General features: G+C 48.8%; 1 protein-coding gene across 3 annotated transcripts in view; it reads right to left on the bottom strand.

Moving 5' to 3' along the window:
- The window catches only part of PIAS1 (protein inhibitor of activated STAT 1), a 58,911-nt gene extending 42,784 nt beyond the window's left edge, over positions 1–16,127 (bottom strand). For 2 of the 3 annotated variants that reach the window (XM_040077272.2, XM_040077273.2), the window contains exon 1: positions 522–631. Coding sequence is in view for 1 of the 3 variants with exons in the window: in XM_040077271.2 (XP_039933205.1) it covers positions 16,084–16,107 (24 nt within the window). In the remaining 2 variants the exon portion in view is untranslated. Of the gene's footprint in view, positions 1–521; positions 632–16,083 lie in introns of those variants that run through there. The other variant, XM_040077271.2, reaches the window with a different exon arrangement.
- Positions 16,128–17,345: the final 1,218 nt, after the last annotated feature.

Here is a 17,345-nt window from a genome sequence, read left to right as displayed (position 1 = left end):
TAAATAAATAATAAAAAATAAAATAAAATAATAAAATTTTAAAAAATAAAATAAAACAAAAAGTTTTAAATTAATTAAATAAATAAAATAAATACTATAATACCAAATAACATAAAACGAAAGAATATAAAACAAAATCAAATAATACAAAAGCATATAAACCAAAATCATGTTAAAAATCAAATAATAAAATAATATAAACATAAAATAAGATAAAATAAAAATTAAAAAATTAAATTAAATTAAAAGAAAGATTAAATTAAATTAAAATTAAAAAATAAAAAAATTGAATTAAATTAAATTAAAATTTTAAAATAAAATAAATTAAAAATAATTAAATAATAATTAAATAATAAAATAAAAATAAAATAGAAATAAAAATAAAATAAAAATAAATATTAAATAAATAAATAATAAATAAAAATTAAAAATAAAAAATAAAAATAAATTAAAAATAAATTAAAAATAAAATAAGATATCCACGTTAGAACACACAATTAACACAAAATAAACTGTCCCACCAACTCTTGGAGTGATTTGTGCTTTCCAGGCAGGATTTTCCTCTCAGACTCCCTTCCAGCCATCCTTTCCCAACCAGATAAAAGCTCCGCTTACTTCCTAAAGAGCTCAAATACCTGCGGGAAGCACAGGGAAGCTCCAGTAAGGCAATCTGGAGAAGAATGCACCTGGAATTCCACGAATGAACTCCAGGAGCAGCCTCCAGAGCCTCGGAGCACAGGACACGCGCCAAGGCCAGCATCTCCTCATGGGGCCCCGCGTTGGCCCCTACACCTCGGGAAATCTCCGCCATCGTCGCTCGGTTTGCGTCTGTCAACTCCGACTTCATCAAAACAAACTCTCCTCCAAGATTCGAAAAGAAAATCTGAGTTCTGCGCCTCGCAAAGCCATTTATTCCCCGCGTGCCCTAAGTGAAAAATCCCTTCTCCGCTGCAACTTCGCTATTAATTAGCTCCAAATGAGATAGCACTGCAAGAGATGAGATCATGCACTCAAATATATCCAAACCATCTCCTTTTTTCCCCTCATTTGTCCCACTTTCTAGGATGCAGCACGCGAGACACACGATATCATCCCTGCCCCTTATCCTGGCATCTCAAGGAGGTTTAATTAAGAATCATATTAAATTTGGGTAGCGAATCGCAAAGTGCTGAACAGCAGGGTGAAGGCAGCACATAATTGAATCTCATCTCCCTGAAAAGTAACCAATGGCTCTGTTAATGCCACAGGAGAGGGAAAACTGCAAAACTGCAGCCATCAGCTCACAATCCACACCGGAAAAGGGAAAAAAAAAATCACGAAAAGCCAACACGGAACGTGACAAAATTCAGGTTTTCTTTCGGAATTGGAGGCAAAATTCCCTTCAAGAGATGAATTCCCAAGGTTTGTGAACCGGGTAAAGGGAACAAATCACCTCGGTCACATCCAGCACACAGGATGTTTGGGTGGGATTTGATGTGGAATGCAGAAAAGCCTCCACTGACAGTCCAAAAACATCTTAAATGGAGGAGGAAGGGACAAAAATAAGGGGGGAAAGGGACAAAAAGAAGGGGGGAAAAGGGGGAAAAAAAGAAGGGGGAAAAGGAAAAACAAAGGGGAAAGGCAAAAGGAAATAACAAAAAGGACAAGATAATCTAAAACAGCAGGTACGGGAAATTATAATTTATCACTAAAAGACTGCCCTTCCCCAAGGAAACAAACCTGCTGACAACAAATCCCTCTGAAACCCCCTGGCCAAGCACCCTGCTCCCCTCCAGGAGCAGGGAATAATTCATTACTCCCAACAATTAGTCTGAGCTGTCATCACAGACACGAGCCCCAAGTTCCCGCTGCGAAAATAAGCTGAGAACACGGATCCCACCAAGCTGTCACCCCGAATTTAAAACCCGAATTTGAAAGGAAAGAGCCACAAATTCCACATTTCTCTGTTCCCTGAGGTCCTCAGAGCCACGCACAGCAATTACGTCAGGCAGCCAAAGTACACGGATTTTTATTTTTGTTTGAAGCGGTCACATGGTAATAAGTCATCGAGATTGATTAAGAGCCTGAAGGATCCTGAGAAATTATCTTTATACATTCCATTTTTATGATGTTTAAAGAAAGGATTTGCGCCTCAGCAATGTTTTGCCACTGGATTAGTTAAGAATGGTATTGGTTCATTAGAAGAATTGCTGCCCCTTTCTATTTCACAGAAGCACCAACCTGCGAATCCACAGGTTCAGCACCAAGAAATTCGTGTTTCTGTGAGTCTGAAATGATTTAATTATTGCAATTTATTTATTATATGCTATAGAATCTGTATTTACATCCCATACTGACACAGATTCCAGAGCTAATATGTATTTTATGGTTAGAGAAATCAGTAAAAGAAGTTCTGGGATGTGAACACAAGCCAAGGTGAAAATCATGGCAGGAAGGAGTTCAGCTCCCACTGAAAACCTCCTGTCCTCACAGAATTGCCATTTATATCGTTATTTTATTCAATATAATATATTGTGTATATTATATACATATACCAAACACATATCGTATCTAGTATATACTATATAGAATATAGTATATACTATATTCTATATAGTATATAATATATACTATATAATAATAAAATACATTTTATGATTAGAGTAATCAGCAAAAGAGGTTCTATGATGTGAATCCAAGCCCAGGTGAAAATCCTGGCAGGGAGGAGTTCAGCTCCCACTGAAAACCTCCTGTCCTCACAGAACTGCCATTTATTTCTTTATTACATGGTTAATATTATAGATATATAGAGAGATAGATACTGAGATATATATAAAATAACGTAACATATATTATTACTGTATATATTTATATATATGATATAAAATAACATATATTATTATTGCATATAGACTGATATATGATATGTAATAATATACATATATTATTATCTATTATATACAATTTATAGAATATAAATAATTATAAAATAATAATATGTCTGGTGTAATAGTATCTGCATTATTAATTATCTAATTATTATTTCATACATCTAACAGGAATAAGCTGAGCTCCCACTGAACCCGCCCCGTCCCGACAGCAGCACTGGGGACACGAGGCACGGATGATTTGTGCGGCCGCTGCTGCCAGGATGGAGGGATCGGGATCTGGAGGGGATCCCGGGACACGGAGGGATCGGGATCTGCAGGGGATCCCGGGACACGGAGGGGTCGGGATCTGGAGGGGATCCCGGGACACGGAGGGGTCGGGATCTGGAGGGGATCCCGGGACACGGAGGGGTCGGGATCTGGAGGGGATCCCGGGACACGGAGGGGTCGGGATCTGGAGGGGATCCCGGGACACGGAGGGGTCGGGATCTGCAGGGGATCCCGGGACACGGAGGGATCGGGATCTGCAGGGGATCCCGGGACACGGAGGGATCGGGATCTGCAGGGGATCCCGGGACACGGAGGGATCGGGATCTGCAGGGGATCCCGGGACACGGAGGGGTCGGGATCTGGAGGGGATCCCGGGACACGGAGGGGTCGGGATCTGGAGGGGATCCCGGGACACGGAGGGGTCGGGATCTGCAGGGGATCCCGGGACACGGAGGGATCGGGATCTGGAGGGGATCCCGGGACACGGAGGGGTCGGGATCTGGAGGGGATCCCGGGACACGGAGGGGTCGGGATCTGGAGGGGATCCCGGGACACGGAGGGGTCGGGATCTGCAGGGGATCCCGGGACACGGAGGGGTCGGGATCTGGAGGGGATCCCGGGACACGGAGGGATCATCCCTGGGACACAGAGAGACCCTGGGGCATGGAGGGATCGGGATCTGAAGGGGATCGCTGGACACGGAGGGATCCCCAGGGCCTGGAGGGACCCTGGGGCATGGAGGGATTCCGAGGCCTGGAGGGACGCCGGGGACGTGGAGGGATCATCCCAGGGACATGGAGGGACCCCGGGGACACGGAGGGATCCCGGGACATTGGAGGGATCCCGGGACACGAAGGGATCCCAGGACATTGGAGGGACCCCAGGGACACAAAGGGATCCCAGGACATTGGAGGGACCCCGGGGACATGGCCAGGACATGGAGGGACCCCAGGGACACGGAGGGAGCCTGGGGACACGGAAGGAGCCCCAGGATTTCGTTCCAGGAGCAGCACAAGCCAAGGCCTGGATGCAGATCCGCGGGCACACCACAGGAAGGGAAAGGGAGAGCGGGAAACTCAGATTTTCCCATCAGCCACAAGGCAGGGCCTCTTCCCACCGTGTAAAAAACGCAGAAAGATGACAGAAGAACGGGAGAGGAAGCAGATCTTCCTGCTTTTCTTCAGCTTTTAACCAGGAGAAAGAAACTGGGTTGGAATGGACGTGCAGCCACCAGAGAGAAGACGCATCTCAAGCAAGGCCTGAACTCCTGGCAAAGCCGATCCCAGCCCCACAATCCTATTCCACCCCTCAAAATCCGGGATATTCTGTCCTTGCAGCTCCCAGAGCCGTCCGTGCCAGCCAAGTGCATTTTTATGTGCATTACCAGTGTGTTACCTATAGGCCCAAGCACGCAGTGAGTTAGGAAATTCAATATATTCTGTATGCAATATTTTCCTGGCCCACACAGAGCACAGCAGGGCCTACAGGAACATTCTCCCAGCGCTCTGGCTCATGCTGAGGACGCTTGCTCGGTGGGAAGAGGGAGATTTCATTCCCCCAACCCACCACCTCATCCTCCAGACACTGCTCCTTACAACCAGACTGGATCCAACTCATTCATCCCCACAACAGACACAAACCATCTGAGGGATTTTTTTAGAAGCCGAGTTTCAGCCACACCTAAGATTTCAAATACATGAAAACCACTGCAAGTAAACTCCAAGCAGGATCCTGCACTCGCTGGGCTTCAGCCACGGGAATAAACCAGGATCCAAAGAGCTGCCTAAGAAAACTCTGACAGCAAAAATCAAAATCACAATTAAATCAGAGAGAGACAGAGCAGCAGATTGTGGTTCAGGCATTCCCTCACTTCCCCAAGCTTCAGCCATGAAAATAAACCAGGATCCAAAGAGCTGCCTAAGAAAACTCTGAGAGCAAAAATCAAAATCACAATTAAATGAGAGAGACAGAGCTGCAGATTGTGATTCAGGCATTCCCTCACATTCCCAAGCTTCAGCCACAGGAATAAACCAGGATCCAAAGAGCTGCCTAGAGAGAACTCTGATAGCAAAAACCAAAATCCTGATCAAATTAGAGACAGAGGTACAGTTTGTGATTCAGGCATTCCCTCACTTTTCCAAAGCCTCCCTCCCTCCCTTCCCACCCCACTCTGGGGGCACAGGGAGGAGGATGCTCCATCACTGCTCCTTTTCATCCTGACTGACCAAACCACTGCCCCACCTCATTAACCACTCATCCAAATCCCACCCCGAATAGGAATTTGCATATAGACAAGGCTTTTGCAGCTCATTAATGGCCTCTGAATAACTCTCACACGTCCATGAATTTATATCCCTGCCTGTCCCTTTCACAGCACACAAGGACACGAGGGATTATTTAGGGTCTGGTGACAAAACAAGGCATTTTCTGGGTTTCAGCACAAAATTTTAGTAGGAATTGGCTTCACCTTTGTGCCTCCTGACCCACTCACGAGGTAACAACCTACAGCTGCTACTTCCAGGTGAGGGTGTTTTGATTGCTTCGATATTGCTCAGCCTCTACGTCAAAAGGAAAAATAAAGTCATCAAGGAATGGAGTCCGTGCAGTTAATCCATTATGAATTAGCTCAAACTGCATGAACGTCCTCTAAAAAACAAAAGCACGTTTGACCAAACTTTCTGAGCGAACTGAAGATAGGAGACGAGTCCCAACACATCTCTGCTCCCCCTTCACACGGCCTGGCGCCGCCTCAGAGTCCTCCACATGTTTAAAAACAACAGAAGAGCCCAGGTCAAAGGGAACTATGAAAACCCAGGCTGCAGGCACAAGCTGAGTATTCCTCCAGCATCAGTAACTCCTCTAAAGAAGCCAAACCGGGCCCTGGATGCTCAGCTGCTATTCCAAGCTCTTCTGTTCCCATCGGGGCTGAGCTGCTCCAGGAGCAAGCAGAGGAAGGTCAGGCGTGGAGTCCTGCGCTGGCACACTCCGCTTAACCTGCTCCCGGACGCCCGAGAAAACCCCGGGATCCGCAGGGAATTCAGGATGGGAGAGGCCGGTTCAACGCGCACAACTCGTGGGAGAAGCAGAGCAGCCAGGCCAGAGCTTCCCAGAGCTCTGGGGAGATCTTTGACACCGCTGGGCCCAGGATAAACGCAGGTGATAAAACGTCAGCTGGGCAGCGAGAGCACAAATCACCGGGAGAAATGGCTGGGGAGGGAGCAGAGGGCAAAGAAAAAAAAAATCATTCTAAATTATATGAATTCCTGCTTCACCCAAAGCTCCAAGTGTGGGTGGGTTTGGTGGTCTCATCATTAAAAAAATAAAAATATATATTAAATAATTATATATACATATACACACACACAGGAGAAGTGGAAAGGTTCAGAGGATGGCAGAAGGCCAGCATGACTTCCCTAATGAAGAAATAATTAAAGCTAAGAGTTTTCAACCTAAAAATAGAGGACCTGGGGACAGCTGTGATCCAGTCTATAAAACCAGGAGCAGCACACAGAGATGGACAGGGACGAGCTGTTTGTCCCCCTCCATCAGCATACCCACGGACGGAACCAGGCTCAAAACAACAGGAGCAGGGTCAGAAACCCCTCCCAAAACACTGGGAACAGAATCAGCTCCTAAAGGTTCAAGAGAAACCTGGAGAGACACGTGAGAACAGATTTGTTATGGTTCATCCGCCCTGCTGGATCCAGAGGGCTGAGCTGGAACTGGCTGGAGATGGAGGAATATTGCAGGGAGGGGATTGCTCCCACTTTGCCCCATTGTCGCTTTTCCCCCCTCACTCATTTCTCGAAGCTGCAGGAGAGCACCAGGCAGGATGGACCCTTGCTCTGAACCACCACAGCCACTCTTCCATTCCTAAGAATCACTTGCTAACACATTTATTTTTAGCCATTTCCTCCGAAACCCAAGCGACGCTGTTGAGGGCCTCGAATAAAAACGTCGCTGCAGAACAGAAAGAGTCAAATTTTAACAGCAAAGAGGTAAAAGCAGGAATTAACTGAAAGAAAGCCTGGGTGGAGACCCTTTAGAAAAATATTATCTAAAATCCTTGTGATTCGAACCAACAACAGCTCTGAAAATAGGAAAAAAAAAAATAACTGAAGCCCTGCCATGGAGTGGCCTCAGCAGAATCGCAGATGAGACGCTGCTAAATCAACACAGAACCCACCAAAAAGAACAGCTTTGTTTCTGTCCCACGTTTCTCATCCTGCTGCTGTGCACTTCTAGGTGCACTCACAGCTCCATCCACAGCCCGAGCAGAGCTGGCTCCAACGGCTTTGCCAAGAAGCTGAACAATCTCCACAAATACTTGGAGCGCTTCAAAGCCTCTTATTTTGCACCAGGGAAACGAGATGCAACATCTGCACGAAAGTGAGATCATTCTGTCAAGGGAGTCTCGAGAAACAAGATGAGGAATGAATGCATCGAAAACATTCTCGTCCACACAACTTTTTACAGGACTCTCCTGCAGTTCAGATTACAGATCTGACCTGAATCAAATTATCCCTACTGCATTGGGCTTCTGCTTTTTTACAAAAAAAAAATAGAGAACAGGGAGCTGCACCTAAACTAAACTGCCAAGGAAAATTCGGTTTGCTGCTATTTTCGTCCTGTATTCTATTTTGCACACTAACAAATCATTTTTCAGTTGAGTATCTCGTATAAACCATCTTGTACATCCCATTTTTTTCAGCTGAATGTCTTGTACAAACCCAGCTTAGAAAAGCCAGGCCTCCGAGTTCTGCCCAGCACAAATTTCTGAGAACATTTATCACGTGTTTGCACGCTCCACTGACTGCGGCCACAAAAGATGCAGCTTCAGGTGTTGCAGCCAAGCAAGGAGGAGACTGAGCTCAGCTTTCCACGTGCTTTAGAACCATGGATTTAATGGGAGAAGGGGAAAGAGTGGGAGAGCTTGGTATCCCGGGTTTCAAAACGGACAGGAATTTCATGGAGCCTCCTGGTGAAGAGCTGTGCGTCACCTGCTCCCCTCCGGAGCTTCTGGAATTTCAATTTTTGGAAGCTACTTCCACCTTTTCCATTGGTATCAGTGGACAGCCTCAGGAATGACTTTTGCACGCTGCTGAGGATGCCCACAAACAGAAATCCTCGAGAACGACAGCCTGGCACGGAATCACCTGTCCAAATAAATCCCCAAATTCCCAAAAATTCTTTGTCAGAGACGAGAGGTCCTGCAGGATGACCTGGCAGGAGGTTTGGGAACAGGGCTCCTTCAGCCTGGTGGAGAGGAGGTTTTGGAGCAACCTCCTGGCAACCTTCCAACGTGTCCAGGAGGTCACCAAGGAAACAGCCAAGATCTTCCCACGGGAACACAGCACAAGCTGAAGGAAGAGGGTCAGGACGGAGCTTAAAAAAAAGCCAAACCAACCCTGTTTTCCCCATGAAAAGAGTAACGCCAAGGAAGAGCTTGGCCACAGAGGTGGTGCCATCTCCACCCTTGGAGGTTCCACAAACCAGACTGGAACAAGCCCCAAGTGATCCGTTCTGACCCCACAGCTGATCCTGGTGGGGCTGGAGATCCCCCAAAGTCAGAGCCACTGAAGGATCTGTGGTCAGGGTCAAGGGTGCAAGAAGGTGCCAAACTGAAAGAAACACCACGAGAAACCAGCGGGAGAGTCCTGCTCAACTCGGGCTTGAAGAATTCAGCATGACAATTTGTATCAGGGCTGGAAACTGGGCAAAAGCACTCGGGATACACCACACACACAAAAGGGACGGGGAAGAATACGGAGATAAAGGAAGCTGCTTCCAAAAGTTGAAATTCCAGAAGCAGTGAACCTCCGGAGGGGAGCAGGCGACGCACAGCTCTTCACCACAAAATTACTGTCCATTTTGAAACCCGGGATACCAAGCTCTCCCACTCTTTCCCCTTCTCCCATTAAATCCATGGTTCTAAAGCACGTGGAAGACCGAGCTCAGTCTCCTCCTTGCTTGGCTGCAACACCTGAAGCTGCACTGACCACTTCTGAGGAAGAGCTGCCAGCCCGAAGCAGGGCAGAGATGGAACTGCCCCTTGCTCCCTGTCCTGCTGTCAGAAGTCCTTCCTGCATGGAATGCGGCCGCTGGAGCATTTCCTGCAGCCCAGGCCAAGGCAGGGAGCAGGCAGAGGCCATCCATGTTTATGAGCATGTGTCCAGCGTCCTTCATTCCCATTTCCTAACCCAAACACGGGAAGTTCACCGCGGAGCATTTGCAGCGGTGCCCAGGAGGTGACCGGCACTCATCTCCGTCCCCTAAATAAACCTCCACACGGCCAGGGAGTCTTTGCTGGGCTGCAGAGCCCAGGGCTCCCTTCTCCCCGAGAAAAAGGCTCCAAGAGGCTCCTTTTCCTTCTCATTAATTATCATGCCACTTCCCATATAAATCTCCTGTATATCATCTCCTACAGACGTGAAGGTCAAGCTCAGGCTGACCTCTGGTCTAATTGTACCCTGGCTTTTCATTGCTTTGTTTCCCATATTCCAGACGAGCCCATAATACCCTCCCAACCCTTCCCTAGCCTTGGAATCCAGTCTGAAGGGACACACCGGACCAGCAGAGACATCCCCAGCCAGCCCCAGTCCCAACAGGAAAACAAGCTGGAGCGAACTGCCGAGCAACTCCTGGACCAACAGAGCTGCACCAGCCACGGGAACCTCAGCCCAAGGGGAGAAGGAAAGGATTGGAACACGGCCCAGGGAGGAGGACAGTGACATCCTGCTCACCTGCTTCCACAGGGCTCTGCCTGCCGCTGAAAATCAGAACTAACCATCTCCTGGCCCCATCCTCAGCCCCACGTATTCTCAAAGGTTCAACACCACCTAGTCTGGCCTGCTTTTCATCTACTTTGAAATCGCCACGTTTTATGGCAGTGACTACGCTCGAAATGGCTTTGATAGCATTGAGTGAAATTACAGAAATAAGCAGTCTTTTGTAAACTCCTTTCTCCTCCTCATCCCTCTTGCGAGCAAGAGATTCTACTTTTAAGAAAGGCATTTGTTTCCATGAACAGACTGCTATTGAAGGTACTACGTGCAATTTCTGCATCATAAAATCCAATCATCTCCACTTTAAAAAACCCAAAGCAATGCTCTCAGCATTTGCTGGTCTGCACAGAGCTGGACCAGTGACAGAGCACATCAATACCTGAGCTTTACCACGAGGACTCCAAAATCCAGCAGCCTCTCAAAACGAGCCTTTTCTCCCCTTTTCTCCCCACTCAAGAACGGGACCAACGCTTATTTGTGATTCTCGTAGGCACAATTCTCTTAATCAGAGGTGAAGGGGGGCAGCACAGGCTGAGGCACACGAGACACAAGGTATTTACAGAGAGGTTGTTCACATAAAAAGCCACGTTTGCATTCTTCCCTGAAATCTGGGGCTTTCAAAAGGCTTTTACTACTTTTTATGGAGGGTGATAAAGCCGAGTTTTCCATTAGAAGGGCACCTGTAAAGCAAAAGTTTCTACGCTGGAAGCACAGCAGCAAAAGCAAACCGACATTTCTGACACAACTCCAGGGCTGGAGGGGAAATTCCTTCCTCGAGGAGCCAAGAGCCAAACACCAGCACCCCACATAAGAGAAAAGCCCCAAGACAGAAAATCCATTCTCCAGCCACAAACCCTCTGGGACACCGAGTGATCCAAAAATTAACCCTCTCAAAATGCTGATTCCCAAGCAACCAAGGGACAACTGCTTCCAATTCCATCATTTCAGCAGAGCCCAATGCCACAGGGATGGAGAGCACCAGCCCAACTCACCCCAAACTTCAGGGACAAACAAGGATCCCGGAGATGCCCTAAAGGGTCAGCCCCCAGCTCATTCCAGGCTTTAGGACAAACAAGGATCCCAGGAGAGGCTCCAAAGGGTCAGACCCCAACTCACTCTGAGCTTTAGGACAAACAAGGAACCCAGGAGATGCTCTAAAGGGATGGAGAGCACCAGCTCACCCTAAGCTTTAGGACAAACAAGGATTTCAGGAGATGCTCCAAAGGGTCAGACCCCAACTCACTCTGAGATTTAGGACAAACAAGGATCCCAGGTGATGCTCCAAAGGGTCAGCCCCCAGCTCACCCTAAGCTTTAGGACAAACAAGAATTCCAAGGGATGCTCTAAAGGGTCGGCCCCCAGCTCACCCTAAGCTTTAGGACAAACAAGAATTCCAGGAGATACTCTAAAGGGTCAGGCCACAACTCCCTCCAAGCTTTAGGACAAACAATAATTCCAGGAGATACTCTAAAGGGTCGGACCACAACTCACTCCAAGCTTTAGGACAAACAAGGATCCCAGGAGATGCCCTAAAGGGTCAGACCGCAGTCCACCCTAAGCTTTAGGACAAACAAGGATCCCCAGGAGATGCTCTAAAGGGTCACACCCCAGCTCAACCTAAGCTTTAGGACAAACAAGGATCCCAGGAGATGCTCCAGTGGGTCAGACTCCAACTCACCCTGAGCTTTAGGACAAACAAGAATTCCAGGAGATGCTCTAAAGGGTCAGACCCCAACTCACTCCAAGCTTTAGGACAAACAATAATTCCAGGAGATGCTCCAGGGGGTCAGACCGCAGTCCACCCTAAGCTTCGGGATACATAAGGATCCCAGGAGATGCTCCAGGGGGTCAGACCCCAACTCACTCCAAGCTTTAGAACAAAGATCCCAGGAGAGGCTCCAGAGAGTCAGACCCCAGTTCACCCTAAGCTTCAGGACAAACAGTAATTCCAGGAGATGCTCCAGGGAAAGGAGAGGTCTGGGGGTATCTCAGAACAATTACAGGGAGCACTCGAGTCTCAAGTGCCTGAAGTTCTGTTCGGGTTTTCACTCTAATGGCACTGAAGAGAGAACTGATGAGACGCTGATTTCTCCGAGAAGAGATTCCAGGAACTCCATCCCACCGTGCCAAACGCATTAGGGACAGGTCTGCCCTCGCTGCACGCAGCGCAGGGAATAAACCACAGCACTCAGGGCCTCCATCCCTATAAATAACCTCAATATCAGAGGGAGCTGAGCTGTCCACACCCCCTCCATGGGATCTTTTTAACTATTTGTCTGGTGTGCCCGATCCGTGAATATTCCCACCAATGCCCAGGCAGTCCTGAGCACTTCTCCTCCCTGCAGGAACGCTTCTTCTCGAGCAACAAAGCTAAATAAACTGCATCTCCTACCTGCTCCCGACTGGAATTTCTGAACACCTTTACAACCAAAAGAAATGTCATCTGTAAATCCATCAAAAATAACCACCACGAAATGCTGGTGCCGATTCCTTCCTCCTCAACGGGATTTCACCTGCACAGGCACACAGATCCTCCCAGGGTGGGGAAGGTTTACCCACAACCACACTGGCACTGTATTTACGTGCACGCAACGATCTGGGGTTTATCTGCAGTAAAAAGGGTTATGGACTGAGGCTTTGACACTTCAGCTGCCGGTTTTATCCCTCTGATATCTGCAAACCCAGTGTCGACGGCCAAAAGCTCAAAAAAAAAAAAAAAAAAGGTACCCAGCCCAAAAATCAGTTAAAAATACAATTCTGCTGACAGACGCCAAATTACAGCGGGAACAAACGTAATCCACGGGCTCAGATAACAATGAAAAGTAGATTATATTTACTTTAATCTCAGCAACACGCAACCTCAGCAACTTATAAAAGGATTGAGCAGAAAGAGCTCGTAAATGCAGAAGTGTCAAACTCTAATCGACCGCCGAAGATGATGTTTATGAGAATTAGGGGCGCAATCCCACAGCTCCATTTGCCCCCGTTACCCCAAAACTGCTTCCCTGGATTCCAGGGAGGGGTATTTGCCAACCCAGAATATTTCTGAGCGGTTTGTTTTCCTCACCATTGTGTGGAAACGCCGCGATGAATTTTCATTCAAACTCTTGGCTCACTTTTTTTTAATATTTAAAGTATAAATTATGTCTAACAAGAAACACACCAGGGATCTCTTCAATCCCCAAAGGCACTTTCTTAAAAGGAGAGAGAACAAAGGAGAAAACCTCCCAGCATGTGCTTTCCAAACCAGCTTCTTAGGACAGTATCAAGAATGACAATACTTGAACATAAGCTTTTCTTTTTCGTTCTTTGATCCGCGGTTAATTGAATTGATTATTGCAAACTGCGTAATGATTTCCAAAATGCTGGAGTGGAAGGCGAAGATCACAACAATCTAATAACCAATTTAAAGAGATGTAAGAAATATTGAAGGAAAGATTTAATCACTCAAGTATACTCCTTCCAATTAGAAAGAGCTTTAAATAGCTTACCTTGAGATAAATTAGAGTCTGGGTGCAATTAGACAGGAATAGTAATTAAGATGGGGAAAATTCACAGACGCCTCAGCCTATGGAGCGAGGGAGAACTCCGCAGAAGAACAAACTTTGCAGCCACCTTATTTCAGCAGCAGAAAGGAAAACATACTGCTTCAATTTATCCAAACCTTCCCGAGTACCCAGGAATTCGGTAACCTGGGATCGGCAGAGTTATGTTTGACCTTATCTGATTACTTTTTTTTATCCCCCCTCCCCAACAGGACAATCCTGAATGGGGCAAAAAGGCGGAAAGGCTCTCGCTTGTGGGAAGAAAATACATTATGGGAAAGGCAATTTCATGATTAAAACTCCTTGAAAAAATTGTGGCAAGTAGGACTGACCGCTGCTTTTCTGGAGGGAGCAAGAATTCTCCTCTGGCAACAGCGCCCATCATATCACATTCCCTAATTTCCACACGTGACACTCCCCACACATAACCCCAGGGTTCTTTACACAGGAAGGCAACAAAGTTTTAGAAACTTGATTTTTTTTCTGACAAACTTCTTCTGGCCAGGCAAAAGGGTCCCTGCCCAAGCACTGCAGATGAATTTAGTTTTTAAAGGTCACTAAATCTGAAATCAATCCCATTTGCTAATTAATCAGAGGAGAACCGTAAAAGGTTTTACCTAAGAAAATGAAAATAATTATGCAGGGTGACAGCTCCGACCCCAACCTGACACAGCGGACCCACCCCTCACCTTTTTTAATTCTGTCCAGTCTAAAGACAGAAAAAAATCAGGATGCCCTGAGGTCTTCGAGGTATGAATTTATGAAGTAATTACATTTTTGGCTAAGCAAACTGCCGAGCTCCCACGGCTACAGAAAAGAAAAAAAAAAAAAAAAAAAGCCAAAAAGCCCAACTTTTCACAGAGTGCCATCCTCCAGGCCCTGCCTGCAAGTACCACTCCACACGTAACCCGAGCAGAAAACTGAAATTGAGAATTAAAACAGCAACTTTGGCATTCGCCCTCCACACCCCTGAGGCGGCAGCGGCACTTTAGGGAACATAAATTTAAAAAATTGTGATTTCTCTCTACCGGCTCCCAAGAAGGAGATTTCTGAGTGATCAGCCAAGGGGTTTGGAATGACTTTATTCCCTATCTCCCATCTCTTTTTAACTCCTTCTGAGTCGGTCTGGCTAATGAAGGCATCACGCAAACCCAAGCTGGCTGCTGTGCGCCGCACAACTCTCGCAGTGAAGTCACCAGAACGCGCTATTCCATTTGCCACGCTAAAATTAACAAAAAGTCCAGCGCTGGAATCACATCTTAACCCTCTGATCTCGTTATGTGGGGAGCAGGGGTTGAAAAGACAAAAAAAAAGGCTTAAGGTCTACAGAGCTCAAGCAATACAATGTGGTCTGAAGATTCCCAGAAAAACGAGGGCCAAGGAGGATTTAAAGCAGGATCTGAAGGGTCCTGACCCACACAAAGTCAGAACACACTCAAGGTTTGATATTCCTTTACCTGCTGACAGCTCCTTAAGCATCTGAAAATGAAAGCGCACTGATACCTCTGACAGGCAGAAAACCGAGATCTACCAAACCTCAGGGGAAAAGACAAAATATTTCCTTAGTCATACTTGACATATCCCGTAGTTTACGCTACACATCCAGCACGCCTGCGAGCGTACGCGTTTATTATCCACCTGATTTGCGCCGTTCCCTCCGTGAACTTCCAAGGAGGAGGCAGGAGCCCTCCTGCTGAATAACGACCCTCTGACAACTGCCAGGAAACTCCCAAACTTGCAACACCTCGCGGGGTGTGCAGGGCACGGTCTGCACCCACGCACGGCCCCCAAAGTTTCGGGGGAAGGGTCTTTTCCTCGGATTTTTGGGCGGATTCCTGCCACCCCTCTATCCTACGCCTGCTGTTCCTCAAAACCGCTGATTCTTTCGCGCGTTAGGAAATGCGAAGTTCCGCGTTCGGCAGAACCGCTGCCGCTCCTGCCCCGCGGGTGAGCGCCCAAAACCCCCCACCCTCGCCCCAAAATCCCCCCCAAAAATAACGCCCCAAACCCGGGGAGCGCCGGCCCGGCTGCGGGGTGGCTCGGAGCGCCCCTTTTTCCGTGTGTTTCGCAGGATGACAGGGACCGCCGCCAGCTCAACACCGCGGAACTCCTCCACATCTGCTTGTGACGTTCTTTATTTACCGGCGGGGCGGCCGGCCGGGCTCCCCGGCGCGCTCCCCCCGCTGTCACCGCGGGCACCGCCGCTGCCGGGGATGGCTCCCGCCGGACTCCCCCTGCAAACTTCGCGGGGCGCCGGGGCTCCGTCCCCCGCCCCGAGCCGCCCCCCGCGGGGGCTCCCCCGGCCGCCGCCCTCCGCCCGGAGCGGCGCGGCCCGACCCGGCGGGCGCGGAGCGGAGCCGCCCGCGCTGCCCCGGCCGCCGGCGGGGCCGCCCGGCGGAGCTCGGCCGGCGACGGCGCGGGGGGGGGGGGGAGGCGGCGGCGAGGAGAAGCGGCTCCGCGCTCCGCTCCCCCACCTACCCATCCCACCCCGCCTCTCAACCCGCGCGGCCGGCGGGGCTCCCGCCGCGACCGCCCCGGCGGGGCTCATCCCCGCCCCGGGCCGCTCTCGGCCGCGGCCCCGGCGGCGCCGCGGGGGGACCCGGAGCTGCGCTTTACCTTTAGTTCCGCACTGTCCGCCATCTTGCGACTCTGCGCGCAGGCGCAGTGAACCCCGCCGGGACACCGCCCCCCCCCCCCCGCCGCCGCCCCGCCCGCCCGCAGCGCGCAGCGTTTGAATCGCGGCGCCATTTTGTGCCTCCTCGGGCGGGCCGTCCCCGCCGCTCCGGGCTGCCCATCGCCGCTCCGCCGCGCCGCCCGGGCTCCCGTGCCGGCTCCGCCGTGCCCCCCCGGGCCGCCCCGGGGATGCCGTGGGGCCTCCGCTCTGCCCGTGAAGTTTGGCCCTGCGCTGCGCTGCCGCCCGCCCCGCTGCGCGCTCCGTGAGGGGCGCGGGTCCCTCAGGGCTCCCCTCGGCCTCCGGATCGCCACGGGGAAGCGCTGGATGCGCGTCCCCGCAGTAATAAATAAGTTGGTTGAAATGGGATTTTTGCGTCTCCGCTTCTTGCTGCTTAATCCGTGGGTTTAACACCTTTAGGGGTGGGATGGGATGCGGCCGGGGTACCTCAGAGGGTGCTGGCTCTGGCTCCTGGTGCGCTCCAAGCGGGAGATGATGAGTTTCATTTCGGGGAATTACAAGATTTATTTCCCAGGGCTACTGCGGAGGAGTTCAGGAATCATCATGAGCTTGCCTGGGTTTTCCTGTTACCGGGGAGCAGCAATACAGGTGTTTTAGGAGTCCCAAACAGCAGAGAGTGGGGATATAAATACGCTCATTTCACGTCAAATTTGAATAAAATTTGTGTTCTTCCAACAGCAAACCAGATAGCGCAGAGGGGAAAATACCTACCAAAATTCTGCCCGGCAAGATGATGGCGTCAGTTGTGAGTTTGGGTGGATTAAATGTTAGTATTTAAGTCACTATAGCTTGATTCATCTTCTTTCTACCTGTGTGTTATTGTATAAATATAGATCACCATGACAATTTCTCTCCTTGGCCTTCACCTTAATGCGCAGAACGGCACAAAGAAGACAAAATTCCCTACTTTTCCATAGCTGCCATGAAATCCATCATGCTACATTCAGAAAGCACTTAGGTTATGGTCACTGAAAGACAAAATAAAGCTTTAATGTCTCAACTCTGCTGATTAAAACAAGGGTGTGCTTGGTTCCACGCGGGGAACCCGTGGTAAGATAACCACGAGCTGTAATTACAGAATTAAAATTTATAGCATTTGACTCAGAGGGTTTGACCCGGGATTTAAAATTCGGTAGTTTGTGTTAAGGGAAGAATGGGAGAGAAGTGTCAAATGTGCTTAATGAGC

This window comes from Hirundo rustica, chromosome 13 (assembly GCF_015227805.2).
Source record: "Hirundo rustica isolate bHirRus1 chromosome 13, bHirRus1.pri.v3, whole genome shotgun sequence".
Classification (NCBI taxonomy): Eukaryota; Metazoa; Chordata; class Aves; order Passeriformes; family Hirundinidae; genus Hirundo; species Hirundo rustica.
Note: the sequence above shows the minus strand (reverse complement) of the source record. Positions and strands in the feature narration are given on the sequence as shown.